Raw genomic sequence first — 15,810 nt, 5'->3', positions numbered from 1 at the left:
CTGTGGTTCTATTGCGATTGCTTATCAATACAGCTTGTATAATAGTGGAAAGAGCTTATGAGGTAAGTCGAGATGTAGGGAGACTCCCTTATCTCCACATCAGTTTAAGGTTTTTGTTTTTAAATTTTTTTCAAGATGAAAAAAGCGATATAGAAAAATGATCTATCGCATTTATACTTTCAGGTAAGTTAGGACATGAAAAAAAACTACTTCACCTCGAAAGAACAAATTTAAAAAAAGGGCTCTTGAGTTGCTCTACTAAACGCTATATTCAGATTTTTTCTAGCGATGTTGATAAGAGTCAGATGAAAATTGACCATTTTGAAAAGAAAAATGCATTTTTTTCGTCATGTTACCTCTTTGCCATATAGTGACCATGCATTTTGAAATACTCTTAGTGTAGAATAATAATACCACAATGTTTTAAAAAAATCCATCAAGTCTAGCAGGATTTAATGCACCTTATAGAATTTGGGCGTTTTTGGACATATCATTTTCAAGGGCCGTTTTACCCCACTTCTTAAAAGTCCAGGTTTCTGAAAATGACTGTCTTTCCGTGACAGCAAATTTAAACTAATTCGGCTCTCACTGTATTGCACAGCTCTTCCTGCTCCCCATACGATCGGTACACAGCCCGACAGCCACAGACGACAGCACATACATGCAATGACAAATGGGCTGTTATTTTTAATCTCCTTATGTCTGTTGGTTCTTCCAAGCTGTCGCTAATGACAGCCTTTACAGCGCGAAATCCACACAACAAATTCGAGCGGGCTGTCAGGTGATTATGATTCACGAGAGTAAGGCCTGAACGGAAACCAACTTTTTTCCATTTTCTCATCAGATTTGACCTCCTTGGGATGCTTTCGTAGGGCATGTTGCATAATAACCCAGTATTTTTCGATAGGCCTTAGTTTCGGTGCGTTGGGGGGGTTCATATCTTTGGGTATGAAAGTAAACCCGTTGAATTCGTATCACTTCAGGGCATAATTTGAATAGTGGCACGAAGCTAGATCCGGTCGGAAGATCGTAGGTCTCTCGTGTTGCATCAACAGAGGAAGCAGACGCTTTTGTAGACACTACTTGAGGTACCGTTCCGGTAGTCACGAACGGTGCACCATATGAGTAGATCGCTGGCCGAATCAGGTATTTGACAAACTTTGAAAGATTCTGCTTCCTTACTTCCTCCGGAACATCAAACTTGTAGTGGGCAGTAAAGAACAGTAGCCCGGGAGACTGCTGGAATCCGCCTTGACGTAAGATGAGACTTATGAGGCTTCGTCAGCATCTGGGTGTATAGTTTCCGAGCCCAAGACTTTTCCACCGTAAGTTGCCGTTCGGCATTTGTAGGTATGCAGTTTTTCCCAATCTTAGGCTCATTGAACGAAAGACTTGAACAGATTCAAATTTTTGGCCACATCCCTGACCGACAACACAACACGCTTGTGAACATCTGATCTGACCGCATAACTTCTTCCGTTCGATGCTCAGACTTTCTTAGTAACGTTTAATGACACGAGTCACCGTTGACTGCACGATTTCAAGTTTTCTGGTCTCCCGAAGATTTTCCAGGTGCTTGCGCAAAGTCAATTCGCAAGTTGCTTTAGGGTAACGGCATTTTTTCCAATTTTCGGTAAACTGGCAGCGATAAAAATACAGTGCAAACAATATCAAATTTTGGTGTTTCCTTATCAATACTCACTTTTACCTTTATGGATCCTATGCCGAAACCACAATACGCCATCATAAAACTAGGTCTTGAGTTGCTCCTCTACAGGCTTCCGCTGATCGAGCACCCTCGTCGATACATCCAACGCATGGGGCCTGGGTCTGCCTCAAAGTTTATCGGTCTCTATCCGGGTCCCTGCAGACCCCCTCCCCTGTAACCTGCCTTTTTTATCACCTTGAAAATGATCATGATTCATGCGTCTGCCATGTCCATAGAGCGTCACTGGGAGGATCAGCGTCTTGTAGAGCTCAAATTGCGTGCTGCGGGGCCTGAACTGACTACGCAATCCGTGTTTTCACCTCGTTACCACACGTTACGAGGATAGCAAGATAAACATATTCATCAACCACTTCGAATGTATCACCACCGCAGCACCAACGCCCGTAGGACCACAACGTTCTCTGCAGGCCACCTTGTACACCTTTCTGAGAGCCGTAGAGGCATCTTCCACAGCTCTACAAGTAACACTATTGACATCGATGCCATCCGTGAAACCAAGAAGCATGTAAAATCTCGTGATGATGCACACCTGTCCTTCGTACAGCACATTTCAAGGCTATTTTGAACAGCATGTTTTAGAGTCCGTCCCGTTGCTTCAGACCATCTAACGTCACAAACGCGTCTGAAAATCTCCTGCTGTCCTGACGCTTGGTGCGAACCGTCGAAGCTCACACGACTCAACTAAATCAGTTTTGTTGGGAAACCATGTTCAAGCATAATCTGGCACAACTCGGTGCGTTTCACTAAGTCGTACGCCGCCTTGAAACCTATTAACAGATTATGTGGCTGCAAACTGTGTTCTCGAAACTTGTTGAGGATCTGCCTCAAAATGAACATTTGGTTCGTTGTAGATTGTCCTGCTTGGAAACCGTACTGGTATTCACTAGCAGAGGCTTCCTATAACGGCTTCAGTGTATGGAACAGAATGCGATAGAATTTTGAATATGGATTTGAGGAAGGTTATGCCTCGAAAGTTTTTACAGTCGAATCCTAGTTCTTTCTAAGCTCAGTTTGAGTTTATTGTCGGCGCTTCTACGTTTCGCTATTCTGGGCTGAATTTGGAATCGTTTTCTTTTAAAGTATTTGGAGACTTTTTTTCCTCTTCTCTGAGTTTAACTTGTGACATTTAATATTTTTTCCTGGTTTTTAGCAATGTTTTCACTTTATTCATAGTTAAAATTTTTAGTCTAATTTAAGCTTAGAAAAGTTTTGAGCTCAATCCGGGATCATTTCTTGTGTCGGGCTTTAGAGGTGTTTTTTGAGCTCATTTTGGAATCCTTTGTTTTTTTTTTGTGTCTTTTTAGCTATTCCGAGTATGATTGGAACAGTTTCTTTTCGGTCTTTTCTTGCCTTGTTCTTTGAGCTATTTTGTGCTAAATTCGGATTTTTTTTTTTATTTTCAGGGGACTGAAAAGTTCTGAGAATCGTTTTGTTATTTTTTGCCTTTTGAAGCTTTTGTGACTATTTCAAGCAAAATTTGTAATCATTTTTTTTGTGTATGAAAGTTTTTTTTTCCTATTCTAAGTTCAACTTGTGATTATTCTCTTTTGGAGCTTTTTTTACCCTTTTTTTCTAATCTCAAAATGAAACAATTTTGGGTACACTTTTGCTGTTCAATTTGGAATCATTTTCTGTTTTGATGTTTGAAGTAAAATTGATCTTGGTTCGGAATCATATTTTTTGTCTTCTTAGTGTCATATTTGTTTCTGCTTTTTCTGGACATTAAAATGTTTTGTCCTTTTTCGAACAGAATTTACGATTATGTTTTTAATTTAGAAGCTAACGTTATTACTTCCTTCACTACACATCCGTTTCTTAAATTTACTTGAATCAGCATTTGATTAAGTTTAATTTACTAGTCATCATTTCGAATAAAAAAAAATGCAGAACAAATTGTGCTGTCTAAAATTTTATTCAATAAATAATAAATATTGGTTTCATGTACTGCTAATTTACTTCACCTAAAACTGATTTCACTGCTCAAACTCCTCCTGAATTTCTTCCTCCTCACTTTCCATGGTCACCGTCGAAGAAGTCAGCGGTCGCTGTACCCGGCCCGGGTTGGCGTACGGTTCCAGATTGACCCCCGTTTCGGCTACCAACTTATCCAGCAAACTTTTTTCAACCAGTTCCTGCTGGTACCAGTCGATTTTCTTCTGTGCCAGTGTCTTCACGTGGAATAACGCTTCCGAGTATTGGCTTGTCGAGATTAAACATTCGATCAACATGGCCAGCAGGTCCCACACTTGAACGGGTGGGGCAATCGGTTCTTCGAGTTTGACTTTCAGAATTTTGATTGCCGCTAGGAACTCGCGCCGCTCGATAGCGTCTTGTAGATCGATTACCTTCCTAACTTCCATCATCGCTTGCTGCAGTGTTTCGTTGATTTTCTGCGATGGAGGTGTAGCTCGGGACAGGCATTTGGCTGCCTCTTGTAAAGCCTTTAAAGCTTTATCATAATCGCGAAATTCATCGATCTCAGCCTGCGCACAATTAGCGTAGAAATTTGCCAGCTGATTGTAAGCTTGCCCTTTGGTGTAGAAGGTTACAATGTTTTTAAGGATCTTGGAGTCACTCTGCCAATTTAGCGCTTGCAAATAGTTACCCGCCATGACATACACTTCCTTCTGTCGTGACATACCGGCGAAAAATATGATCTTATCGGTGTCACCCGATTTGAGCAAACTTTTCATCGCTCGTATTTTGTCGCCAGCTTGGGTGAATTTTTTAGTTGCCGAATGATAGTCGCCCTGCTCTTGGAGAATCTCTCCAAGTTGAATCAATATTTTGACTCGTGAATCTTCCGGAACTTCATTTTTCGTGGGTGTCAAGAGTTCTGCTAGCGTTTCCGTTAGCGGGACGAAATGTTCGGCCGCTACTTGTAAGGCCCGTTCAAGTTGACGGGTCGTTGCCAACAGTTGGACTGCCTTGTAGTTTTGTTCGACTCCAATGAAGAAGTCGGCACAGCGGCTGACCAACTCCGGATCGGAGTTGGCATCCAACTCGGAAGCAATCACCTGCAGTGATTCGGGTTGCTGTGACTTGAATGCCATCTCGACCGCCTTGTGAAGCATTCCGGCCCGATGGTACAGCTCAACCGCGCGGCGAAAGTCTCCGCTTTCTTCGAAGTACGCCGCCGCAGAAGCTTTATCCCGCGACCGGGCTATACAAGCTACCGTCCACAGATCATCCTGCAGGTCGTTTTCCTTGCAAATGCGGACCGCGTTACCGTAGGTTTGGGCTCGTGTGTAAAACTGAATCGCTTCGGTGAATTTGCCACAATTTTCGTAGTATCTCGCGAGATGATAGCAGGCGGCACGATCGCCACTGTTACGGGCTATTTCATCCGCTTTTCCTACCTGACCGATAAAGCATAGGATACGAACCTGTGAGAAACAGTCGTCCGATTTTTGGTACACTTTGAAGGCCCCTTCCATATCGCCGCTACTTTCGATGTACTGTGCCCACCACTTGAGCAGCTCAGGGTCTTTCGTGGATTGCATGTACTTTTTCAGCGCCACGGGGTCGTCCATTAGCAGTTGGCTGACGTTATGCATTAAGGTGTTGGTTTTTTCGTAGTATTGAATAGCCTTTTGAGTTTTGCCGTTTTCTTTTAACCATTCAGCGTACTTATGGTAGGTGTTTTTTAGATGCACTCTATCTAGGTGTTCCGCTATTTCCAGTGCCTCTTCGAAACGTCCGGCGGCTTGATACAGTTTGTTGAGCAAATCGTATCGACCAACTTTTTTGTAAAGAGCCTCCGCTTCCGGTATCATGTTTAGCTCAATGGCCAGGATCGCGACTCGACATTCATGCTCTAAGCTGTCGTCTTCCATGGCTTTTCGGAGTGCTCTAACCGATCGAGCCATTTTTAGGTGACCGAGGCAAACCTTCGCCACATCCAGGCGCCCCGTGTGTACGCACAGCTTTGCTAGGTTGGTCCAAACCGTGTCCGATTTTAGGGAACGAATGCAACTAAAGGCTTGATCCATGTTTTCCTGTGCGACGTTGAGGCTAAAGTTTAGGACCATATTTCGAGTGATCACATCGCAGTGCTCCAAACCTTTGAAGTCTCTGAGCGGAAGCAGTTCAATTTGATTGAGCTTTAAAATTACTACATGTGGAATGCATAAGTTAATCAATTGCTCTCCGCTGCCAAGTTCTATGAGTTCAAGTTCTTTGAGGTGAGACTTTTGATCTACAAACAGGAGGTGGATTTGGGATTCTGGAATATTGCCACTCTTGCCAGCAGCTTTCTGCGCTGGTCCGCCAATAGGTTTCGCCTCGCAAGCTAGCATTCGCGGATCGTCCGAATCCCAGTAGAAGCTAATCGGCATGTATTGGACGATCGCGTCCGAATCGGTTTTACTGGTGAACTCGTAGTGTTTAATCTGATTGCTCTCTAAATTCCACAGGTACAGTTTTCCATCCGGCAGCAGTTGCTCGTTGGCGATGGTCAGAGCTAGATGTGTTCCCGTGGCATTGCTTTTGGCTGCAATTATTTCACCAAACTTTTCGAATAAATCGTACGCCGATTTCGACGGTTGAATCAACTTCAACTCGTGACGTGAAATATCGAACAACTTAACGTAACCATTCAAAGTGAAAAGGGTCAAAAACGGTCCCAGAAGATCGGCGCCAATCGGTTTGCCTACGATTGAAGGAAGATGTCATAAGAAAAAACCGCTTACTATAATATAATACTCACCTTCATTATCATTGAAGAATATCTCCTGCAGTACGACCCCGCTGAGCGAATAAATCTTAACCTGCTCGGGGCCGAGCGCCACCAAGTTCTGCTCGTAGAGGAAAATCGCAACGCAATCAACGCCGAAACTGCCGACATGCGTGATGGATAGTGCATCGACATCCTCCCCACCACTAGTGGTGCCTCCACCGCCGCTTGATGAGGAAATGACGGAAGTACCACTGCCGGTACTGCCCACCCGATAGACGGCAGCCGTGCGGCCATTCGTTACGACAAGATTTATTTCGCTCAGCGCAAGATGGATGATGGAATTATCGCTTTTCATCACCGATGTGTGACGCCTCTCGGTGGCGCCACCCGCGGCTGTCGAAGAAGCGGTCAAATTCTGCTGCACTAGCAGCAGTTCGTTTGACTTTTTCTGGGTGCCCCACAGGGTTCGCGTGTGACAAGCTAGCAGTGCTTGCTCCTTCAGGATGAACACACTCGATAGACAGTTCACCATCATGCAGGGTCGATTGGTGTCCGTTATGCCCCAGGTGAGACTTTTTATAGTTCCACGAACCGGTGTAACATTTGTCAGCTGCCACTGGCGCTCCGGATATTCGTAGGATCTGTTAACATTCAACCTCCGCCAGGTGTACAAGTTTCCCTGATTCGTGCCTGCGCTCAAAGTTTGGTTATCTTTGCAGTAAGCAACACAGGTAAACACCTCAACCGCTGGACCTAATCTGGCGGCCGGCAGGTTATTTCCATCAGCACTGGCGAGCTCCATCGCCAGTACATAATTATCATTACTATCAATGTCCCAAATTCGAACGGACAGATCGCCCGTCAGAATGGCGAGAGCAGCACCTACTCCAGCTACCCATGTGATAGCACTCTTGTAACCGGATGCCTTTACCGAACCGGAAAATTTGACGCGATCCAGCTCTGTGATCTGTCCACTGCCGTCTACCTCGTAGTGGCCGATGGTGATGTCCTCCAGCAAGAGTACGATTGAATCTCTGTGGAAAAGTTTAGTTTAACACTACGGTGAAAATGGGTCATTAAATAAAATACTCACTGCTTCGGATGCCACAGAATCTGCACGATGGGTATGCTGTCAGTTCGGATGATTTCCGTGCACGTTCCCTGCTGGTTAATGTAGTACAAATAACCAGCTTGGGTACAAGCGTAGAAACAATAGTTATCCTGCAAACTAGAGTGGGCCAAATTTCGTACGGCCGTTCTCGGCCGCCAAGTGGTTAGCGTATCCAGCGCCGCCTCGTCACCGGCCACTGCAGCTCGGGCAAGATTAGTCAACTCGCGATTGCTGGCACTTTCCACCGACCGGCGGAAAGTAATATGCAGCAGTGGGTCCCGCAAATCGTGATGAAACATGGTCAAAAACTGGCCGTGTCCATCGTAGCGCCATCCCGTCAGTACGCCCATCGCATCGGCCGTAATGACACGGCCGCCTTTTTCGCTGAACTCCAGCAGCATGATCGGCGATTTGTGCGGTCCACTGATCGTGGTGAAATCGCGCTTCCCCTCGTACCATGCGTGGATCTCTCCATTCTCCCACCCGCTAAGGAGGATTTTCCTCTCCGGGTGCCACGTAAGAACGGTAGCCTGTGACGTCGAATGTACCGGGTAGGTCACATTTCTTAGCGGGATTCCCTACAAAATAACAAAGATAGTTAACGCTCAAATTTAACCCTGCTGTAAAATTACCGCATCATCGAAGATTGTAACGGAACCTCCCCGTTCGTGGCTGTAGGAAGCCACCGCGAAGATGGGCTCATTCTGGTGCCAACTGCTAACGGTACTGATAGCTTCACTGTCCAAAAATTGAACCTTCGTGTCGAAATACAGTGTCATCTTGCTGAGGTGGCTCTCGAATGGTGAAAATTTCTATCGATCCAACGGAACTGAACTGTGCGCGAGCTAGATTTCATTCATATAAATCACTTATGTTTACCAGGGGAATGCACAACAAACCGTTTCCATGGCGTCCGTAGCGGTGCTTCGATAATCAACAAGCGCTTGTCGACAGGTAAGGTAAACACACACACACCTGTGTATCGTGTCTCAAGGTCAGCTTTGTTTACAACCTGTTGCGTTCATTATATTAACCGTCAGGCTTAGAAAAAAATGTTAATACAATGTTCATATATTTTTATTGGTACGTAAAACACAAATTCCATAATTTTGCTGATTGATTGATTAATAACTTCTGCACTGTCTTCTGATGAAATCGCCCGAACCTCGTCAGGCTACACTCTCACAACAAAAAACTGCACAATTCAGCAGTTGGAAGAAGGAGAAGGTGAGGAACAATTTACTGTTCGGTTAAATCAACCAAGGGGTCCTCAGTTAGCGCACAGGTGCGTGACCTATAAGTTTTAATAATGATATTTTTTTTTTGTTTTTGAAAAGCTTATTATTATTCAACAACTATCATTTTATATATTAAACAGGGCTCTCAAAAAAGTCTTTGAAATTGATGCGGGTTCTATTGAAAAAAAATCAAATTTCTTATTTTTAGGTAAACATGAAGCAAAATCGGTGTTCCTGAGGTATTTCAGACTATTTCTGAAATTCAGCATGCTAGTAAAATTAACAATCAACAACGGAAGGAATGCTCGTACTGCTCGCAAAAAATAGTTTATGCATAACTTGCATAAAAATAATCAAAAACTTTATTCAGTAACATCACACGCGTGCTAGCCCCGGCTGACTGGCACTCTTCTGTACCATCATATCTTCACCCATCTGGAGAGCCGTTCAATGAAAACTTCTTTTAATGAACCACTTCCCTATCAATCCTTTTCATCCTCCTAATTTGATTACACGCAGAAAAGTTGTTATCGTGCAATCGCCTTAGCAAAAAAAAGAAGGTGCCATCAGTAAAATCCCTCGTGTTACGCAGCTAAGCTGCCACGTTCAACCTGTCCCGGTATGCCACCTTTTCCAACTCCTAACGTAAGGTGAGTGAAAAAATATGTGCTCAAAGGAATGGTTTTTCCCCCCGTAGGCTAACGCCACCGTCATAAATATTTTATTCATGATGATGGCACTTCCCGAAGGGCTTCGCAACCGAAAGAAGCACGTTATATGATAAATAGACTACCTGCTGCCGGATTTGAAATGATTTTTTTTTCTTTCTTGATGCTCCCAAACCCCAAAACACTCGGAGCACAGAGTTGGCTTATCAACTGTTGCCATCGGTTTTGCCTTTATCGGGGTGAAAAGAGCCCGGGTGTCGCCGTTCCGGGGGAAAATTCAAAGCGCAAATACGCTACACCATCGGGGAGGCACGACCGACCGACTTTGGCACGAGCATATTTTACACACCAAACCGTGAATGAGCGATTCGAGACACTAGCGGTTGGATGAATAGGAAAAATGGAAAGTCAAGTCCGCTACACTGCAGCCCTGCTGCAGGTTTCACGAAGAGATGCTCAAATCCACAAGAAACAAGTTTTATTCACTTTTTTCTTTCCAATTATCTCAACAAGATAACCCACCACCGCAAACTTTTCCAAACCAAAAATGCACCTCGAAAAAACTTCAAAGAAGAAAACCTGAACATCGTTAACCCACCCCCCAGAAGGGACAAATCAAATGGAAAAACACGAAACACCTTTTCCACTTGAATGGACGTCGTCGTCGTCGTCGATCGGTCTCCCGGGGACGAGAGACAAATTAGATCTATTTGATGACAAATTACATTCAGATTTGGCCTTTCACGTCAAGTTTTGCCATGAGGAATGCTTCTCTAGGAGGGAGCAAAGTAGTACGGTGCGTCCAGTACGAAAGCACTCCGTCAGATAAAAATGTCTACAAAGTGCCGATACTAACAGAAACAGGATCCCTGCTGAAATTTTGCGTGGTCGGGTATGTGAAAGTACGTCCATTTTTTATAGTAAATAAAGCCATCATCATAATTTGATTCGTAACTGTGGGCGAGAAGCTGTTGGTGTGAAAGTTTTCGTTTTGATTTGCTGGTAGATTTTAGTTGAGAGCTCAGTAATATGAATGTAAAAAGACAATTGAGAAAGCGAACATAAAGTTTTTTTTTCAACTGAACTCTCCAAATATTGAAACAATCTAAATTACATAACACAAGAGAGAGCTGACGCAAAATTTTATAGAAGACACGTAGCACTCACTAAATTTCAAATTTTCTGAATAATCTTATAAACGTAAAAAGCGACTTTAGTGTAACTTGTGATATCTGACAACGTCAAAGTCTTTGGTCTTGTTCAATTGGTTTCATTGTATTTATTTCTGAAAATGGATTCAAATTCTTACAACTTTTCTAATGATATAATTTTGAAGGAACTTTAAGTTTCCTTTTAACTTATTATTCAGTACATTTACCATGCAACGCAACTTTTATCAAGCTAGTAAATGCCGTGTACAGCATCGTTTCCCCTCCAGCTCCACCAGCAGTCGATCGACAATTGATTAATTCTTCCGATTGGCTACGCTTCGCACTCGAAACGATGAAAACGAGGAATTAATCTGTTGCTCCATTTGGTAACGACACGAACGAAAAGTGTCCACCGCATTTTTTACGACCCGTTTCCCGTCGCCAGCGGAATCCGGCACCGTTGATTCTGGGCAAGCGAAATTTGAATAAAATTTATTTTTCGTTCATTCATAGGTATGAATAAAAAAAACGATGATTTATCGAGTTTATTCGACCATCGAAAATAATTAATTATTGCCTCACTTGCCAGTGTGTGAACAGCGACCATTTGTATCTATTTAATATACATTATTTTTGCATCGACAAACGGCGCAGATTACTTTTGCTAGGAGGCGATTGTTAATAAAGAAGGCTTCAATGAAACTAGTTAGTAGCTTAAGTATTTATGATTAATATTAGTAAATAATGAGTATGTGTGTCCAATCACAAATGGTGACTTCTCAACACTGTTAGAAATTTGTAATTTTAATTGTTAGGATTTGTTTGCTTTCGCAATTAGGACTTATCATTCGTAGGGATTTAAACCTACTTGTCAGAAAAGGGGAAGTAAACTTACAACTAACTTAATTGCTAACCTATTGGCTATAAAGAGAGCTTATCGTAGCAATTGAGGATTGCAACGATTTTTGTCGAAAATTGTTAATAATTTTATTTGACATAGTTTTTAATGGTTCAACACCAGTAAGTCTATGTAATTCGAGTGTACCAAACCAAGGAGGACGCTTCAAAATCATTTTAAGAATTTTATTCTGAATCCTTTGGAGCGTTTTCTTCCTTGTTGAACAGCAACTTGACCAAATCGGTACTGCATAAAGCATTGCTGGTCTAAAAATTTGTTTGTAAATCAAAAGTTTGTTCTTTAAACAAAGTTTAGAATTCCTGTTTATGAGAGGATATAAATATCTCGTATATTTGATGCACTTGGCTTGTATACTCTCAATGTGCTCTTTGAAAATAAGTTTTTTATCATAAATTAGTCCCAAGTACTCAACCTTGTCAGACCAACGTGAAATAACCCCATTCATCTTGACAACGTGATTGTTGTTTGGCTTGAGAAAAGAAGCCCTAGGCTTATGCGGAAAAATTATCATTTGAGTTTTAGAAGCATTGGGAGAGATTTTCCACTTCTGCAAGTAGGAAGAAAAAATATCTTAACTTTTCTGTAATCGACTGCATATGACACGAAGACTTTTTCCTTTTACGGAAATGCTTGTGTCATCGCAGAACAATGACTTTGTGCATCCTGGAGGCAAATCAGGAAGATCTGAAGTGAATATGTTGTACAGGACTGGACCCAAGACTGAACCTTGAGGCACACCTGCTCTGACAGGGAATCTATCAGATCTTGAATTCTGATAGATAACCTGCAGAGTTCGATCAGTAAGATAATTTTTTAAAATTTTGATTAGGAAAATTGGAAAATTAAAAGTTTGCAATTTCGCAATCAAACCTTTATGCCAAACACTGTCGAATGCTTTTTCTATGTCTAAAAGAGCAGCTCCAGTGGAATAACCTTGAGATTTGTTAGCTCGTATCATATTAGTAACTCTGAGCAATTGATGAGTTGTGGAATGCCCATGGCGAAATCCAAACTGTTCATTTGCAAAAATTGAATTTTCGTTGATGTGTGACATCATTCTGTTAAGAATAATTCTCTAAAACAGTTTACTTATTGAAGAAAGCAAACTGATTGGTCGATAACTTGAAACTTCAGCTGGGTTCTTATCCGGTTTTAAAATTGGAGTAATTTTTGCATTTTTCCATAATTTGGGAAAATATGCAATTTTGAAGCAGCAATTGAAAATTTTCACTAAAAATTTTATTGTGCTTTCAGGGAGATATTTGATTAGTATATTAAAGATTCCATCGTCACCAGGTGCTTTCATATTTTTGAAATTTTTAATAATTGATTTAATCTCATTCAAGTTAGTTTCAATTATTTCTGCAGGTAAAAAAATCTGGGAAGAAATTAAATCAAATTGACGTGTGACTTCATTTTCAATTGGACTCACAAAATTCAAATTTGAGTTATAAATACTCTCAAACTGCTGAGCAAGTCTTTGAGCCTTTTGTTCATTGGATACAAGAAAACGTTCACCATCTTTTAAAACTGGAATAGGCTTTGAAGGTTTCTTAAGAATCTTCGACAGCTTCCAAAAAGGTTTTGAACATGGTTTCAATTTTCAACTTTAGTTTCAAAATATTGATTTCTCAGAAGAGTAAATCTATGTTTAATCTCTTTCTGTAAATCTTTATAAATAGTTTTAAAAACAGGGTCACGAGAACGTTAATATTGACGTCTGCGGACATTTTTCAAACGAATTAGAAGTTGAAGACTTTCGTCAATTATTGGTGAATCAAATTTCATTTGAGCCTTTGGAACAGAATAATTCCTGGCATCAACAATTGCACATTTTAATGCTACCAAAGCGGAATCAATATTCACTTCGTTTTGCAAATCAAGCTCATTATTGAAATTTCTCTAAATATGAGTTTTGTATCTTCCCCAATTAGTCTTGTTATAATTAAAAACAGAGCTCATAAAGTTTAAAACTGATTCATGTGATAAAGAAAAAGTTATTGGAAAATGGTCAGAATCAAAGTCAGCATGTGTGATAAAATCACTACATACATGACTTTGATCTGTTAGCACCAAATCAATTGTTGAAGGGTTTCTTACAGAAGAAAAGCATGTAGGACTATTCGGAGACAAAATAGAATAGTATCCTGAAGAACAATCATTGAATAAGATTTTGCCATTGGAATTACTTTGAGAATTATTCCATGAACGATGTTTAGCGTTAAAATCGCCGATTATAAAAAATTTCGAACGATTTCTGGTGAGTTTTTGTAAATCACCTTTAAAATAATTTTTGTGCTCGCGTGTGCATTGGAATGGTAAATATGCTGCGGCAATAAATAAAATCCCAAGTTCAGTTTGAACTTCAATTCCCAAAGTTTCAATAACTTTCGTCTCAAGATGAGGAAGAGCACGATGTTTGATTCGGCGATGAATAACAATTGCAACTCCACCGCCGGAACCCTGAATCCTATCATGCGATTTAAATTTTGGGATCATATTTTAATTTTATGTTAGGTTTCAAAAATGTTTCAGTAATAATTGCAATATGCACATTATTTACTGTTAAAAAATTAAAAAGCTCATTCTCATTGGCCTTCAATGAGCGAGCATTCCAATTTAATATTTTATTTGTTTTATTTTAAATCATTGCTAAATTTTAAATTAGAAACAATTTTAATAGTAAAATTTGTGCCTATTTGAATGGCTTCAAACATTGATTTTGCCTGCAACATGGCGTTCATAAGATCGAACATTGCCTGTTGCAAAAAAGAAAGTTTACCTGCCGTAATAGGCCCCAGGCAGTTGACATTAGAAAAAATATTTTCGGCAGCAATATTAGCTGGAGTAATAGGTGTACAATTATTTTCTAGCGGGTTTTGCTTACCCATATTAACGGTCATTTTCGAACTACCAACACTAGGCGGTATAATGTTCGAACTACCTGTAACCTGTGCATAAGTTAAACGGGTATGCAAAGGAGTAGGTAAACTATGCGTCACTGGCACGCTTGGAGAATTTTGTTTTGAATTTTGTTTACCTTGCCTTGCCTTAACAATTGCTAAACGGGCTGGGCATTGATAAAAATTCGACATATGGTTGCCGTTACAATTCGCACAGCGAAAACTTTTACTCTCTTTCACAGGACATGTGTCCTTTTTGTGAGAAGAGTGTCCACAAATGAGGCATTTTTGGTCCATGTTACAAAACTTTGAACCATGGCCATAACGTTGGCAAACACGGCATTGGGTGATATGCTTTTCACCTCCGTCAAATTTTCGATATAATTCCCATTTTACACGCACGTTACATAAAACATGTGCTTTTTCAAAAAATTTCAAGTTATTAACTTCACTGCGGTTAAAATGAATTAAATAATTTACAAGGGAAACTCCAGTTCGCTGACTGTTTTCGCCTCGTGATTTTTGTTTCATCAGAATTACTTGGGTAGGGGCTATACCAAGTAATTCTGTCAAAGTAATTTTGATCTCATCAACGGTTTGATCGTTGGTGAGACCTTTCAATACGACCTTGAACGGCTTGGCGCTCTTCGTATCATATGTAAAAAAATTATACATCTTTTCAGTTAAATACTGAATAAGACGATTCCAATCTTTCAATGTTTGGGCCAGTAAACGGCATTCGCCTCTTCGGCCAATTTGATGAGTAACTTTGACGTCGGAGAGAAACGTAGAAAGTTCTCTTTTAAAAATATTAAATTCAGAAGCAATAGTTACCACAATAGGTGGAACTTTCTCCTTTTTTACAGAAATTTCACTTTGAACAGTTTTACTTTCGAACATTTCAATTTCGCCGGCTTCTTGCTCAGGCAGAATATCATATAAATTTTCACTGCATAAGCTAGTTTCAGAAAGAGATGCCTCTCTTTTCCTCCTTGTAGCGATGCGTGGTTTCTTTTTTCGTCCTGCCATTTCAGGTGATACGAAAAATGTTCAAAAATAATATCAAATTGCAAGTATTGAGAAAGAAAGAAATAGGTAGTCTTGAGAAAGACTGATGTAAGTTAACTTCCAGGTAATCTTTAAAAGACACACTGACAAAACACAAACTTTGAAGCTATAGGCAGTCAAAGACCAGTCCACAAGCAACCGAAAATACGTCTGATCTGTCGGGCAGCTCAAGACGCACTGAGGCGATTGTTTGTCATACTGTGTGTTGGATTAATGTTCATTTCGGTTGTTCGATTTGTATTCCAGTTTCTTGTTGGAGTAACTATTTGTTTAGATTAAGACACAATCAAAACAACCAATTTGCATTCAATCGAAAAAGAACAAAACGACTGATGGGTTTCCCTT

General features: G+C 40.8%; 1 protein-coding gene across 2 annotated transcripts; it reads right to left on the bottom strand.

The window, feature by feature from the left end:
• Positions 1-3,630: 3,630 nt before the first annotated feature.
• Positions 3,631-8,697, bottom strand: LOC129727572 (intraflagellar transport protein 140 homolog). 2 transcript variants are annotated; one of them, XM_055685541.1, is made up of 5 exons: positions 8,418-8,697; positions 8,151-8,363; positions 7,501-8,096; positions 6,438-7,441; positions 3,631-6,380 (listed from the first exon to the last, which is right to left on the bottom strand). In XM_055685541.1, the coding sequence occupies exons 2-5, from the start codon at positions 8,295-8,297 to the stop codon at positions 3,703-3,705; spliced, it is 4,425 nt and encodes a 1,474-aa protein (XP_055541516.1). In that variant the 5' UTR covers positions 8,298-8,363; positions 8,418-8,697; the 3' UTR covers positions 3,631-3,702. The 2 variants fall into 2 exon arrangements, with proteins under 2 accessions (XP_055541516.1, XP_055541505.1); XM_055685530.1 differs by having other exon boundaries at positions 8,151-8,697.
• Positions 8,698-15,810: the final 7,113 nt, after the last annotated feature.

Source organism: Wyeomyia smithii, chromosome 1 (assembly GCF_029784165.1).
Source record: "Wyeomyia smithii strain HCP4-BCI-WySm-NY-G18 chromosome 1, ASM2978416v1, whole genome shotgun sequence".
Lineage (NCBI taxonomy): Eukaryota > Metazoa > Arthropoda > Insecta > Diptera > Culicidae > Wyeomyia > Wyeomyia smithii.
This window is presented reverse-complemented; position numbering and strand designations above follow the sequence as displayed.

Coding starts and splice junctions, on each gene's coding strand:
- LOC129727572 (XM_055685530.1), bottom strand. CDS start 8,297: ATGACACTGTATTTCGACACGAAGGTTCAATTTTTGGACAGTGAAGCT. Junction 8,097..8,150: donor TTACAATCTTCGATGATGCG/GTAATTTTACAG, acceptor GTTATTTTGTAG/GGAATCCCGCTAAGAAATGT. Junction 7,442..7,500: donor ATTCTGTGGCATCCGAAGCA/GTGAGTATTTTA, acceptor ACTTTTCCACAG/AGATTCAATCGTACTCTTGC.